General features: G+C 40.1%; 1 protein-coding gene across 1 annotated transcript; it reads left to right on the forward strand.

Annotated features, from left to right (window-relative positions):
- Positions 1 to 1,206: 1,206 nt before the first annotated feature.
- Positions 1,207 to 14,386, forward strand: sltm (SAFB-like, transcription modulator). Its single transcript, XM_038700872.1, has 20 exons — positions 1,207 to 1,364; positions 2,292 to 2,379; positions 2,477 to 2,532; positions 4,609 to 4,636; positions 6,025 to 6,649; positions 7,251 to 7,294; positions 7,848 to 7,960; positions 8,073 to 8,222; positions 8,327 to 8,439; positions 8,520 to 8,680; positions 8,783 to 8,883; positions 8,991 to 9,047; positions 9,147 to 9,286; positions 10,540 to 10,720; positions 10,990 to 11,114; positions 11,628 to 11,801; positions 12,275 to 12,589; positions 12,689 to 12,845; positions 13,439 to 13,590; positions 13,685 to 14,386. Exons 1-20 carry the CDS (start codon positions 1,230 to 1,232, stop codon positions 13,794 to 13,796), a joined length of 3,027 nt encoding a protein of 1,008 aa, XP_038556800.1. The 5' UTR covers positions 1,207 to 1,229; the 3' UTR covers positions 13,797 to 14,386.
- The last annotated feature ends 1,479 nt before the right edge of the window (positions 14,387 to 15,865 follow it).

Genomic DNA, 15,865 nt, shown 5'->3' on the forward strand with positions numbered 1-15,865 from the left:
GGTAAAGTTATGGAATTAAAATGTGTCTCTGACAGGTCTTTACTGTGACCATTTGTCTTTCAGTGTTGACTACCTTTCTATTATCACTTTTATATGATAAAAAATAAGTGGGGCATATAAATGATGAAGTAGCTTGAAGATGGGCATAGAATTGGAACAAGAAAACATTTATAAAGCACAGGATTGACAAAGTACAGGTGCAGAACACCACAAGACAAGATCATGTGTATTGTGCAGAACACTAGTTTGTGACAGTAGACTAAAGCTGATGATACACGGGGCAACTTTTTGAGCAACGTTGCTGGGCAAGTGGCAAGTCTGACTATGTTTTGAACGGATAGCGGCGGTGTGGGACGGGTGGCGGAATGGGATTACGGTAGTAATCTTTACTCATTACTATTGACGGCAACGTTGCCCTGCACGATTGCTCTAAAAGTTGCTCTGTGTATCATCAACTTTATACCCTATCTGAGGCTGGTGTGGCAAGTTCAGAATCAGATGTATTTGCCAGGTACACATATGAGGAGTTTGACTCTGGATTGTACAATGCTCATGATGTGCTTACTTATACAATAACACAATTATACAGTAATAAAATCAAACTAGATTATGATTTTAGGATTGGATCTATATTAGGTGGAGAGCCTAAACAAGAGAAGAAATGAATATAGTTTGTGTGCTGGCTAGCCTACATGTGAGAATTAATGGAATTAACAGATGGTCTGTATTCCACACTACAAATCACAAGGCCTGTGTAACTTCTTTCATTGCAAACTTACTGAAGACTATACAGGAAGTGTCTTGGCTTCTTCTGCAAAGCATTCAAATAAAATAAAAACTGTGCCCAATGTAGTGGAACAGCTTTAACCGCCTGCTTGTAAAACCATGTTGGGTACAAGCAGCAGTGTAAAGTTGAAGGGGACCTGAGTTCAACACTCTCAGGCAAAAACACCACTCATGATGAACACAGTTCACTCAGGTTTTATTTTCTAAATTAGGGAATGTCCGTGTGTTTGAATTAAATAAATAGTATTTAAACTGGAAATGGTTAGAGATTTGGTAGCTGGAAGATGGAATGACACACCTACTGTATATATTTTCATTTATCCGCTCACTGGCTCCCCCGGCACAGTCGGCGGCATTGCGGGATTTAATCACGATAAATAAAAACAGCGAAGAAGAAGAAAAACGGTCTGCGCTCGCGCACGATTCAGTAATCTGGAGGTAAAATGGCGACGGGTGCCATTTCCACGGAGTGTAAGAAAATATCAGAATTAAGAGTTGTTGATCTTAAATCCGAGCTCAAACGAAGGAATTTGGACACTACTGGCATAAAGAGCGTGCTTCTATCAAGATTGAGACAGGTAACAGAAAGGTGAAGCATATTTGTGCAAGAAAAGGTGACTGAGCTGGAGATGCGATGCAGAGCTGCTAAGGCTAACGATAGCTAACAGTTAGCTTAATGTTGTGACAGTTTTCCTGCTCGGCTATCTAGTCAGGTAAATAGTTAAACCGTTACCATTGGCTCAGTTTAGCTTTTGGCTATGTAACTGGCTTATACCAAGCAAATTGCTACACATACACTTGACGGGGAGAAAAATTAAAGGTTAGGTAACTTAGTCGAGGTTGAACGATTACCTGGAGAAAGGATGTTAAGGATGCAAGTTGAGCGTTCAAGTCAAAACAGACACCAAAGGCCTATGTTTAGGCTGTCTGCCTCGAAACCACTACGTGAATAATACTTTCTGAACCGTTTAATGCACAAAGATGTCATATTAGTTCACCACTTAGCGTCACTGTTTATTGGATATTAACATTTTGCACTTGATTGAATTCAGCTGTTGGAATTAAGTGTAGCTTTATTATTAATTGCGTGGAGGATTTAGCAGATCTGTGTTGATCATGATGAACTACGTGTTACACCTATTGTTGAATGTGTTCCCAGTTTATCCATGAAATGTTTATAGTTAATGGCTGGTTGAAGGCATGACACAACTCATTTACTGAATACATTTTGGGGTTAAAATGAAAACGTTCACTATTATTTAGTGGCGTTTGACGTTTAATGAGTGAAGTCTGCCAGAAGATCTGTCCATGCCTTTCTGACGGCAAAGTTTGAAAGTAACGTTACATTAAATAATCTGAACATGTCTCATATGAGTCAGTTGCCCCAAAAGCTTACCTAAATTCAGTTTTGTGTATTATAAAATTGAAAAATTATGGACTAAAGCTCATGGTTTAACTGATTTTTAAAAATTATTTTATTTTACTAAATGCTTGTATTTTTTAAGGCTATTGAGGATGAAGGTGGTGATACAGAAAACATTCAAATTCCACTTTCAGCTGATGCATCAACTCGGAAAAGTGGAAAAGTTAAAGGTAATCTTGTGTTTTGATTTAAGTGATGAGACTGGTTGGCTAAGCAATTCAATTTTTCATGTTGATTTTAAAATTTTTTATTAACTCTCCCTTTCAGGAAAAAGAATGGATTCAGATCCGGACAACACCGGGGAAGAAGATGCGTTTTCCAAGGTGACGGTGGCTTACATTTCTGTTGTAAATGTTTGCCACAACTTTGTTGCTCTTTGTGTTTGCCCTCTCTTGCCAAAAATGTCTAGATATTAATTTTAGAGATGCACTGATTGCATCTTTCCTGACAGACTCCAATTTTTAAAGGTCTCACTTGTCGATTCCAATTTTACTTTCAAAGAACTAGAATAGACAGCACACACATTTCTTTTGTAACTTTTCTTTCATGGAGAATTACTTATTTGTTAAGATCTCCATTAGCATAATGGCTACTAAATCACTTTTACATTTTCTCCAAAACTGCAACAGGCTATAGGACCTTCTCTCACTCACAGTCAAACTAATCTCAAAATAAAAAAAACTGCTCCAGGTTAAGCTACTGGACAGAGGTTGTTTGTACAAATAAAATCAGTTTTAAGTAGGTGCCTAAGTCATGTGGTGTAACACTCAGTGTGTTCCAGAGAATGACATTGAAACTGTAGTCGGTACATGGTACGTTACGTAGGTATATTTTATTTGAAAGAATACATTACCCTATTTTTTTTGTAGGCTATTTCTTTTCACTAATTAATTATCCACCTACAGTAGTCGTCTCGCCTTTCTTTACCATTCAGACGCACGCGTACATTTCTATCTCTGTCTCTTTCTCCCTGTGTCTGTCTGTTTTGTTGACTTTATTTGTCAGCAGTTTTATAAAGTCACCCAAAAAACACAACTTGCTTTTTGGATTCAGTTTTCACAGCAGCCGGTGAGCCGTGTGTGGAGGAGGCTTGTCGTTAATTACTGATTGAAACCAACGTGCTACTGAATGAGATCGGCACCAAGAGCTGTGTTCACTGGTACTTTACCTGGTCCGTGCTTGTAAAATATCGACTGGGCCTGCGTCTCTAGCTTAATAGAAGATAACGTTTTTCTGTGTGTTTTGCTGCAAAGTTCTAAAACGGGAAATACGGATTATTTTGACAAATTCATTGTGAGCGTGCGTCATCCTCACCGATTCCGGTCCCCGGCCGATAAATCTGTGCATCTTTAAATTACACTTTCAAACGGTGATCATTAAAAATGCATCTTATGCTTTGTAGAGAGTTCTTGTGCATAAACAGTTAGCTGTGCATTATTGAGTAGAGCTGCAATGAGTAATCAATTAGTTGTTAGCTATTAAATTAATATACTGCAAACAGTTTTGATAATTTGGTTGAGTAATTTTTTAAGAAAGTAAATATCTTTGGCTTGTGGATAAAACAAGACATTTGAAGTCCTCATCTTGAGCTTTGGGAAACGCTTACATTTTACACCATTTTCTGACATTTTATAGACCAAACAACTAAGCGATGAATTTAGAAAAGTGCTCATGTTTTTGGTGAACACAGAATTGAACGAATCCGTTTGTGAACTTGCCCCCATGCGCTGTTGAGTTAAAATCAATATAAACTACTAACTTAACAGAACGCAAATGAGAGGAGGATGTGATGGTCAGTTGTTTGAGCTGGACAAAGATTGGGCCTTGATCGAATCTCAACGTGTGTGTGTGTGTGTGTGTGTGTGTGTGTGTATACACACATATATATGCAATATGCAATATTTTTTATGCCCGTGTGTGTGTATATATGTATGGCTAAATGTAATCAGGTTAAAATCAAACTGTGGATACGAGATGCAATTTAATACCAGGTATTTATGGACAGAAAGCAAATAAAATTACTTACCATGTGTTGTGCAAATTTCTCATGCAGGTAATTCATACTTTCATTTAACGTACTATAACTGAATACAAAGCCACAAACTTCACATGGGCTGAAACATCCATGTTTTTTGTGAAATTATTGGGGAAGAACTTAATTTTATGCTACATCTTGTAGTATTTGACTAGAAATTATAGCCTTTGGAAAGTCTAAAAGTGCTATATCTTAGGCCCTTTATGTGAGATTTGATTACTTCATAAATGAGAAGAATATACTTTATATAGAAAAACCACTGAAAACTGTGATAAATTATTTCTGTACACATAGTTTTAACTTCTTTTGTTGCTGTGCCTATTGCATTGAAATATTAAGCTCACGGCAGTGTTTTGTTTTGCAGGAAATGGAAGGGTACGAATCAGATAAAGGTATGTTTACTGGCACACTAACGCCCACTGCTAAGATTAGGTTGTTTCTTTTTTTACAGCTATTACAAATCATGATAAGAAACTCCTGGTAGAAAGCATAACCTACATCTTGTAGTATTTCATGCTTCTGCCAACTACTGCACTATCTAGGTCGCATTGCGCTAAATGGAACACCAAGGACATGCTTAATGAAGACATTTCTGAAGACTGACTCAAGTTTTTTGCAATTGGTACACAAGACATGAATGATTGGATATGGGTTGCCTTGACTCAGGTACCAAATTTCCTTGGATAACTAAAAGAGAAGTCCTGTTTGCTTCAGTGGAGTTCAGTTGCCTCTGGCATTCAACTTTCTACATTCTTCAAGGAAACGGAAGAGTGAAGGCTCACAAATAGGCAGACGTTTTATGTCCATTGAGTTGGAAGAAGCAACAGCTTGTAGAACTGGAGGATCATTGCACTCTGCTGTTGACGTTTGGCAACGCCGGTGGACAGACCAGTGACGAGTTCACTGGGCTGGTTGAATACTTGATTCCCTTCTCAAGAGTAATCGGACGTCTTTTTATTACAGGTTTTGTCAGTTGCGACAACCTGTGAATGAAGCTTGGATTTGGTTATTTCAAGGACCGCTAGACTTCTCAAAACACTTTTTAAGACGCAGAGTCCTTGTGTCAGTAGGCAAGTGAAAGATCAAGAGACTTCATACATTCATCACAGAGATCTATCAAAATTGCACATGTTCTTGCCAGTGGACTGTAGCCCCAGCGTGATGTGAGGTGAAGAGATCTGACACACAGCATGGCCTGGGACTGGCAAGGACTATTGTGACCAAGGGGACACACTTTTTGTACACAGTTGTGTACTGTTGACTGGACACATCACAGCAGGTTGGATTTGATGATTTGTTTTCTGGCTTCTGAAATCTGCTGATAAGACATTGATGACATTAATTATTGAAGAAATATTGGAAGATAATAAAGACTTCCTGAAACACAGATGACTTTCCATGGACTGACCAGCTTGAGGAAGCATTTTGCATAACGGGGAAAAACCCCAGAAGAATAACTGATGAGTTGTTCCTCGTTTGAACTTTATCACAAGATTCCCCATCTGGAGAAATCCCACCTGCTGTAGGAAGCATCTGGAACTGCATGTTCAGTATGAATTATGACTCAAGTACTTTACATGTGTCAAGAAATGAAGAGCACTGAATCATCCCCCATTTTCAGTGAAGATTGTGTGTTTTGTGTCTTCCTCTGGTGTCTACGCCCCCGATGACCATTAACACTAAATGTGCTTTCTATTCTACTTTTTAGGTCAAGTAACATGCGACATGTCAATGTTAAAAGTTGTGTTTTTGCCATGTTTATCCTTATTAAATCCCTCAGATGTAACTGATACAGATGATGGTACTCGTGAAAATTCTAAGCCTGCACCCTGCGAGGACAGTCTCGCTCAGCCTGAGGCTGAACCAGAGTCAGAAGCTGTGGCGGCTGAGGCTGATTCAGTGCCTGAGCCAGACGAGGATGCGGAGGCTGAGCCAGATGTGGATGCGGAGCCAGAGGTGGATGAGGATGCTGACCCAGAGATGGATGGGGAGGCTGAGCCAGAGGTGGAGACAGAACTGGCTGAGATGGATGCTGAAGCCATGAATTCCTCCAAAGAAGCTGAGGACGATCACCTATCCGTCTCAATCCAAAATGAAGATGCCCTCACCCTAGATGTTGATGGTGATGATCTCCTGGAAACAGGTAAACATGTGAAACTTCCAGATCCAGAGGCCGAGAAGGGCACTGATGAGCCAGAGGCCTCTGCTGAGACGGGCCCAGATGATGACATGAAGGTGGAAGAGACGGAGGGCCACAGAGATGGTAAGAAAGATGACGGATCCAGGGGTGAACCCACGAAGAAAGACAGCAGGGAGGCCTTGAAGAAAGCTGAAACGGGAGACAAAGAAAAGGATTCTGGGAAGAAAGGCCCCTCCGCTACTGGGGCATCAGGTCAAGCAAAGAGGTTTGTCTTTCTATGTCAGTTCTTTGATACTACTACCAAGTCCAGCTCACTAAGAACGCAACATTGTGGGTAGCCTCAAGATTTTTTTTGCCATAAGGGAAATGTTCACTGATGTACCTAATCCTGCCATTTACTACTTTTGATTTATTTTTCTGAAGTTGGTTAAATTGTGACATTAACCAGGAGCTGAGAAAACACCTCTTATTTTGTTACTTTGACCCTTCCAGCAGTTTAAAGCCTTTTCCAGTTTTTACACAATGCATTGTAAAAGAGCATTAATCCCCGTGATGGCAGTGTTTTTTTTTTTTTTTTTTCTTTTTGGTCAAATGATTCGCTGTGAAGTTGAACAAACCTCCGAAGATTTCATTGGTCCAGGGAAAAAATTGGCTGACAACCTGACCCATCTCACCACTGGAAAAGCAATGAAGCCTTTGAGACATTGGTTCAGATCTACGCCTTGGCTACAGGATTTTTTTTTCCTGAAAAGTACAAAATGTGGTGTTTTTATTCCACTAGATGTATGTCTGTCTCTTTACACCAGGATTTTATTTTCCTTCTCTCATTTCCTTTCTTGTTTGTTGTTACAACATTTGCTTTGTAGCTCTTCAAGAGATAGAGATGGAAAAACTGCAAAAGATGAAAAGGGTAAGAATTTTTATCTTTAAACTAGGGATGCAGTGATCTGATACTGATAGCTGTATCAGGTATCTGTGGCAAGGGTGCTGATCTATTAAATTACCTGCGTATTACACTATGTCTCAGCAGTGCGCTGTAGACACGACTATTTTGCTAGGAGAGCTAACCTAGCATGTGGCGAGCTGAAACCAGTCAGCAGTTTGGAGGTATTTCACATTTCAACTTCTACGGGTACTTGCAATATCTGCAAAGTCAATGTTTTCAGTGTTGGCTGTAGCACTTCAAAATATAACACCAATCAAGCACATCCCAGAAAAATCATGCCAAAGAACATGCTTTGCAGTCTACAGCATATAGTTTTAGATTTGTATATGATCGGTACTCTGCACCAGCCGATACCCAAAACCCTGGGATCAGTATCGGGACGGAAAGAGTCAGATCGGTGCATCCCTAATTCAAATGTTATTGGAAATATGAAACCCAGGGAAGCACTTTGGTCATTTGACTCCACTTGATGCAATATTTTTTATGCCCAATGTGTTTTGGAAAACATCTTCATCAGGAGTCATCAGCAGTACCAGCAACAGCAGTTCTTCTCGTAACATATGGGTGAGCGGCCTGTCTTCTAACACCAAAGCAGCTGACTTAAAGAACCTGTTTGGCAGATACGGGAAGGTAAATAACACGTGCATTCAAAAAAAAAGAAAAGTAGTAGTTGTTACTTATTTTGAATACGTTGGGAAAGTGCTGTTGGAAAAATGGTGTAAATAAATTTGTTGCCTAACAGGTTTTGAGCGCCAAAGTAGTTACAAATGCTCGCAGTCCTGGTTCAAAGTGTTACGGCTTGGTGACGATGTCTTCCAGTACAGAGGTGACACGGTGTGTCTCCCACCTTGACTGTACAGAGCTCCATGGACAGCAGATATATGTTGAAAGGGTAAGTTAAGGTGCATATGTCAAGTCAAAGTTGTTTAGAGTCCTTTTTATTCATGGCAACATTGCGGTGCTCGTGTCATATATTTCACTGCTGCTGTTTTTCAGGCCAAAAATGATCCGTTCAAAAAAGAAGGCTCAAAGAAGGAACCGGAGGATAAAGCAAGTTCCAGCAAATCATGTGAAAAACGCAGTTCCACAGGGATAAAGTTGACCAACAAGTGGGTGACAGAAAAAGTCAAAAAGTGAATCCGTTGTTGATTGAAAGCACTTTTTAACCGTTTGTTCTTCTTGCATGTAGAGCACAGCCATCTTACAAAAAAGAAGACAAGAAATTAGAGAAACTTTCAGAAAAGGACAAAGATTCATCCAAAAAACAAGAAGCCAGAAGTGGAAAATCTGATTCAGTTTCATCTAACTCAGGACAGGAATCTTCAAAGAAAGATGACAGAAAGCATGGACGTAGGTTTAATTCCTCTTCTCTCTATTTAGAGAATCCATTTGAGTCATTCAGTAAGCACATGTCTATTCTCTCTGATTATTTTATGTTTTATTTTTCACTAGGTCCGAAGAGCCCAGGAAAGATGGTGATGGTACAGCAGGTCAAAGGAGAATCTAATTTTGGCAAAATGAGACCTTTCAGAAGGGGAAGATATTTTGATAAAGTAAGACGTCTATATTTCTATTTGATTGAATTTAACTGTACTTTTGAACCACAGTTTAGAGTTGTCATAGGATTTTAAATGAGAATCTGTTTGATACCTTCTTCCAGCCCTTTGTCAACATGAACGTTCAAAGGCGGCCGAAATGGTTGATTCCTCCTGAAGAGGTATAAAACGCTAGACAGTGGACATATAGCTTAGCATTTACATGCTTTACCTATGAGGTTTAAAAAAAAATAAAGAATTGATTCCATTCCTTATTATAGTTGGAGATGATGAGAGAAAGACAGCGCCCTTTTATTCACAAGGGGGAGGACATCCTGCCTTTTGAGAAGATGAAGGAGCAGAGGATGCGTGAACGAATGGCTCGGGTGGAGCGTGTTCGTAGAGCTGTAGAGTTGCGCAGGTAATCTGGAGCAGCACACATTTAGTAGATTTCAAACTAAAGAGGTACAGATGTATCTCAAAAAATTATATATATTCTAGATTTATTACACAAGTGAAATATTTCTGGCGTTTGTTTTAATCTTGATGATTGCGGCTTACTGCTCATGGAAGTCAAAACTTCAGTATCACAAAATTTATTAGAATTTTAGAATAAAGAACTTATAACACAGAAATGTCAACCTCAGAAGAGCTCTAATTAACTCAAAACGCCTTCAAAGGTTTCCTGCTTTCATCTGAAAAAGAGGACTTTGGATTGAGAGATTAAAGTAAATGTTGCATTTGATTTGGAAATCAAGGTCCCAGAGTCTGGAGGACGAGTGGAGAGGCACAGAATCCAAGTTGCTTGAAGTTCAGTGTGAAGTTTCCATACTCAGTGAGGGTTTAGGGTACCATGTCATCTGCTGGTGTTGGTCCACTGTGTTTTATCAAGTCCAGAGTAAATGTAGCCGTCTGTCAGGAGATTTTAGAGCACTTCATGTTTCCATCTGCTGACCAGCTTTATAGAGATGTTGAGATCCTGTTCCAGCAGGACTTGGCAACTGCCCGCAGTGCCAAAACCTACCGGTGCCACTTACCTAGTGGTAAGTGGTTCGCTGACCATGGTTTTACTGTGCTTGATTGGCCAGCCAACTCGCCTGACCTGAACCCCATAGAAGATCTATGGGGTATTGTCAAGAGGAAAATAAGAGGCACCAGACTGACAATACAGACTAGCTGAAGTCTGCCAGCAAAGCAACCTGGGCTTCCATCAATATATCTATCAATTTTATTTATATAGCACACTTAAAACAACCAAGGTTGACCAAGGTGCTTTACAGGGTAAAAATACAACAATAAAACAGTAACAAATAACACCTCAGCAGTGCCACTGGCTGATGGCCTTCTTGCCACGCTGTATTGAAGATGCAATGCAATGCAAAAGGAGCCCGACCAAGAACTGAGTGCATAAATAAACCTATTGTGAGGGTCAATAGAATTTTAGAAGTAAGAATTTATAATATTTTGAGATACAGGATTTTTTGATTTCAATGAGCTGTAAGCCGTAATCATCAAGATTAAAACAAAGGCCTGAAATGTTTCCCTTTTTGAATTAAATGACAGGGAAAAATGTATTTTTTCCACAATTTTCTAATGTTTTGAAAATCACCTTTTTTCATTTATTGTCTGTAAGTTCTATTAGAAGGGATTTTAATTTTTTTTTCCTATTGAAAGACGTCGTGAAATTGCTGAGCGGGAACGTCGGGAGCGGGAGCGTGTCCGTCTGTTGCGGGAGCGTGAAGAACGGGAGAACTTGCTCCGGGAGCGCCAGAGACTGGAGATGGAAAGACAAAAACTGGAAAGGGAGCGCTTGGAGAGGGAGCGGCTTGAGAGGGAGAGAATCCGTATTGAGCAGGTACAGTGGACATGAACACCTTTCCACAGTCAATGCTTCTCTGAACTCTAAACTATTCATCTCATTAATGGCATTAATCCCATTTCAAACAGTTCAGGAATTCATTGTTAGTCATTAGTAGGCTTGTCATTTGATACTTGTTTTTAAATCCAAATTGTTTTCGGAAGGTTGTTAAAGACACTATGATTTTGTTACTGCTTGTGATTGTGCAACGATATCCATGTTTTTCAGTAATTTTTAATACAGCATTTTAATATTGCCTCTTCCAGGAACGGCGTAAAGAGGCAGAGCGCATGGCACGAGAACGCGAGGAGCTGCGGAGGCAGCAGGAGCAGCTCCGTTTTGAGCAAGAAAAAAGAAACAACCTCAAAAGAGGCCGTGAAGTGGAACATGGGTATATACGCTTGAATTTTTGTCCCTCAACAGTTTTGGTGCGGTAATTACCAAAATTGTTGGTTTATAAGTGGGGACTCGTTGTAAGGCAGTGGAGTCAGAAACTTTGATATTTTTAGTATTTAATCTTTTGGGCAGTGTTGCCTACGAGAGAAAACCATTGTTTTTATCATTTGGGAGCCTTTACCGTGATTTCTCATGGAAAGGGAAGCTGCCTGGTAGGGTCCAAAACACATGGCTAGGGCCTAATGTGGGTCAAAATTGGCATTAGGGGAATAATAGATATCCATCATCCAAGTAATTTTTGATCAGTTTGAATTTAGGTACCAAAACTAGTTGCAGTTTTGTGTCAAGTATGTTAAATTTGATTAAAATCATACTGTACATTTTTGCATATTGGACTTCTCTGAGACTTCACAGTGACTTCCATTGACTTCTGTTCAACTGTTCTGTCTAATAGTGACTAGCTTACAAGCTCATGACTCATGAGGCATGTCTGTATTGTCTGTTTCAGCCGGAGAGACGGTCCCTATTGGAATGGCAACAAGAAGATGCAGCCTGAGACTGATGTCCGTTTGAACCAAGGCTCGAACTATAACCGGCAGCAGAACCGCTTTTCAAACTTTACTCCCCGAGAGAGGGGTCGCTTTCCAGAGGCTGCTGCCGAGCAGCCCAACACGTATGACAGGTACTAGTAATAGTATTTAAACTATGAGAACCATCAGGGGTGGTGATGGTGCAGGAGTTAAGACATATGCCTTTGGTGTGAGGTTCAATTCCCCACTGTGACACATCCACCAATGTATCCTTGAGAAAGACTTTTAACCCCTAGTTGCTCCAGAGGCATGGGGTCTCTAAAATAATTAGTAATTTTATGTAGCTTTGGATAAAAGTTTCAGCTAAATGACGAACGATGATTATTATTGGTAAGAGCAGTTGTATAAATAATAAAGAATAATGTTTAGCTGTCTCAGTTTCAGGGTCCTGGTATTGTTAGCTAGCTCACTGTGACACTGTCATGACTTACTGGGGCACTTGAATCGAACAAAGCCATCCATATTGTGTCTGTACTATTGCTTGTATTCTCCTGTCCACATGGTAACAGTTCTTGCCAATTAAAATTTTTGTGATGTGACTAATCTCGTTTTGGTCTTTGTTTAGACGTAACCGGTTTGACGGTGAGCCCGACGTAAAGAAGAGTCGCCCTGGTCCTCACAGAGAGGGCTCTGGCTTTGAGCGCTATCCCAAGAACTTTGAAACAGTCCGCAGAGTTGAGCCACCACCGCCTCCTCCACGAACTGAACTCCGGGACACCGACCGCAGGGACAGAGATGAGAGACGGCCAGTGCCCTTGCATGATCGCCCTATGGGAGCCAGAGCCACAATGCCAGCTTTGACACACAACCGCTCACCTAGAGATGGAGGGCATGGATGGAAGAATGATGGCGGGATAAACTCCAACAAGGGAGATATACGGTAAAAAAAAAAAAAAAATGCAAAGTGCAGTTTTCAGACGAGAAGCATTGGCAGTTGTTTTTGGTGAAAACATTTTTTTTTTTTATTTCTTGCCTGCAGTAATGCTGGGTTGAGCAGAGGACCTATGCGCATGCGTGCAGAGCGATCAGGCAGAGATGGTCCAGGCCCTACTCTTAGAGGAGGCTCCACGACCAGTCGTGGAAGGAGCAGCTTTAATGATCGAGATGGAGGAAGACCCATGGTGATGAGTGATCAGGTCAGTTTACCGCCGAATAATACAATAAAAGTTAATAAGAGTTCTACTGCATTTCTTTGGTCCCCCATATTACTGGTACAGGATATTGACTGGTCATGCAAAAAATATTGTCAAATGTCTAAAAATGTTTATAAAAACACAAAGTGTAATTGATTTAGTGAGTCGACAGAAAGGGAATTGACTTGAAGTTTGATCAGCGAGTAATTGTTGGACATTTATGAAATGCATTATGAACAGTCGTGACGATTTGCTGTTTTTTGGGTTTTTTTTTTTCTCATTTTGAAATTAATGCATTATGCCTTATAAACCGTTCGTGATAAAACACTTTTCACTTTTTTTTCCATTTATTCAATGACTAATTTATTATTTTTTAAAAACCCTGTATAAATGAAGGATCTTCATAATGTGGCAGTTTTTATTGATGAAATGTTTGGTCTTGCAGTCTTATGATCTGCAAAATTATGTTTTTTCACATGTAAATTTAGTCATATTTTACCGTGTCCATAGTTTTTAACAAAGTTTCAGTCTTTAGCTGTAGCTCACACATTCAACAATTTATAGAATACTGGCTCCTAATTCCAAATTCTCTTCAGCCTTTCAGCTCTGGCCGCCAGGTCGTGGTGGAACGTCATAACAGGGAGCAAGGCCTGAGGAAGGAGTGGCACGGTGGATCAAGCTCCCAGGAGAGGGGTTTCCCTGATAATCGCAGGATGGGAGACACCAGGAGCTTGATGGCTCCTTCCAGGTATAACAAATTTTCAAACAGGTGATGACAAAACTGTATAGCATTCCCGTGTTGTCGGCCGTTTTAGACGTAGGCTTTGTTTCTCTTTCTGCAGTCACTCTTCGTCTGGGCTCAACCGAATTGTACAGATCACCAACAACTCCATTCCTAGTGGTGGCAACGTGGGTGGATTCAAGCCCTACAAAGGAACGCAGCGGCAGTTCTAACTGTAATCAAATTCTGCCACTTTAAAGCAACTGGGAATTTGAAGGCTTTTCTGAACTCTTTATTTTTAGAATGTCAACAATTTTAGGTGGCACATTTGTAGCCATGAGGTTAATCACACTATTTTTTTAGTCTATAAGTTTAGTGCTTACCTCGTTGTAGGGTTTTCCTGACAGTTCTGCTGTTACCATTAACACCCTGTGCACACATTTTTATTTTGTGAAGATATTGTACAGCCCCTAGGTCTTTGTAACAAGTTTTCAAGTGATGTTACCATCTTCTCCTCTAATTGAGTGTTGTATGTACATTTTCAGTAGTCTAGTGTTGGACTGTGCATTATGTCTTATTTTAGAGTATTATAGAGCTCAAAGCGACAAGGATCATTCACCCATTTGGATGTTTCTCTGTGAGGAAACATAACATAAGTCATACTTGGCGTGGAAGTGCTGTTTTGTAAAGATTAGTTTTGTTAGTTTAGATTTGCTAAAACAATGTCACACTGTAATCTAGCCTGCATTTTAGCAAAAATACCTCTCGTTGGTCATAAGTTGAATTATGTACAGGCCTGAAATAAAAAACTGACTTAAGTCTATTATTGTACGGTGTTCAGTGGTGTACGAGTCCCTGAAGGACCATAATTCAATGTTTTTATGTTACGCATTGTTATTTCCATGATTCTGCCAATGTGATCACACCTGGCAGTCTCTCCGTATGATTTTGTAAATCACATATTTGGGCAGGCTCTGTGTGGATCCTTTAACCCTGTGATACAAGCAGCAAGTACTTTTGTTGGCAACATGTAGAAAGAGTTGGAAAGATGTGGTACACAGCATGAAGTCTGCACTTTGATTTAAACTACGAAACATTGACACGAAAGCGGAGCAGGCATTGTCAGCTGTGACTAAACCATCAGCTTAAACCTCCATATTGCTTTTTCATGCATTTGTTTTATTTATTGTACTTATTTTATAGTTGGAACAAGACATCCAGGTCTGTACTGCATGCTCTTAGACTGCTGCACACTCTTTACCCACATCTGTTAGAATTGGTTGATAAAGCTTGATTAAACTACAGAAAATTGGTAAGAGTGACTGCTGATTGGCTTAGTAGCCTAATTGTCTCCATGCATGCCAGGTCGACCTATTAGGGGGGCCTGGGGTAAAGATCAGCCTATCTCCCACCTTGTGTATGTACCCTGTCTCCCATCCAGTACCAAGTACATCATACATATTGGCTTCATTATTTGAAAGAGAGCCAAGAAACACTTATGCTGGAAATGCAGTCCCCTCCAAAAGTATTGGAACAGTAAGGCAAATTCCCTTGGTTTTGTTGTTCACTGAAGACATTTGGGGTTAAGATCAAAAGATAAGTATGAGTATAACAATTCAGGACATATCACTGTTTGTATTAGACCACAGCATTCTTAGGTGAGCAAAAATAATGGAACAAATAATCTTAAGTAAATAACATTTAATATTTGGTGGCATAACCCTTGCTTGCAATAACTGCCTCAAGCCTGCGACCCATCGACACCACCAAACTGTTGCAGTCTTCATTTGTGATGCTATTCCAGGCTTTTACCGCAGCTTCTTTCAGTTCTTGTTTGTTTCGGGGTGTTTCTCCCTTCAGTCTCCTCTTAAGGAGGTGAAATGCATGCTCTATTGGGTTAAGGTCAAGTGATTGACTTGGCCAGTCTAAAACCTTCCACTTTTTTCCCCCTAATGAAGTCCTTTGTTTTGCTGGCAGTGTGCTTTGGGTCATTGTCCTGCTGCATGGTAAATTTCCCCCCGATTAGTTTCAATGCATTTCTCTGTAAATTGGCAGGCAAAATGTTTCTGTCCACTTCTGAATTCATTCTGCTGCTACCATCATCAGTTACATCATCAATAAATATTAATGAGCCTGTTCCAGAAGCAGCCATGCACGCCCAAGCCATGACATTACCTCCACCATGCTTCACAGATGAGCTTGTATGCTTCGGATCATAAGCAGTTTCGTTCTTTCTCCACACTTTGGCCTTTCCATCACTTTGGCAGAGATTAATCTTGGTCTCATCAGTCCATAAGATTGT

The sequence above is a fragment of the Micropterus salmoides genome, unplaced genomic scaffold (assembly GCF_014851395.1).
Source record: "Micropterus salmoides isolate LMB-PRFRI ecotype aquatic unplaced genomic scaffold, ASM1485139v1 Ms_hic_scaffold_6, whole genome shotgun sequence".
In the NCBI taxonomy this organism is placed as follows: domain Eukaryota; kingdom Metazoa; phylum Chordata; class Actinopteri; order Centrarchiformes; family Centrarchidae; genus Micropterus; species Micropterus salmoides.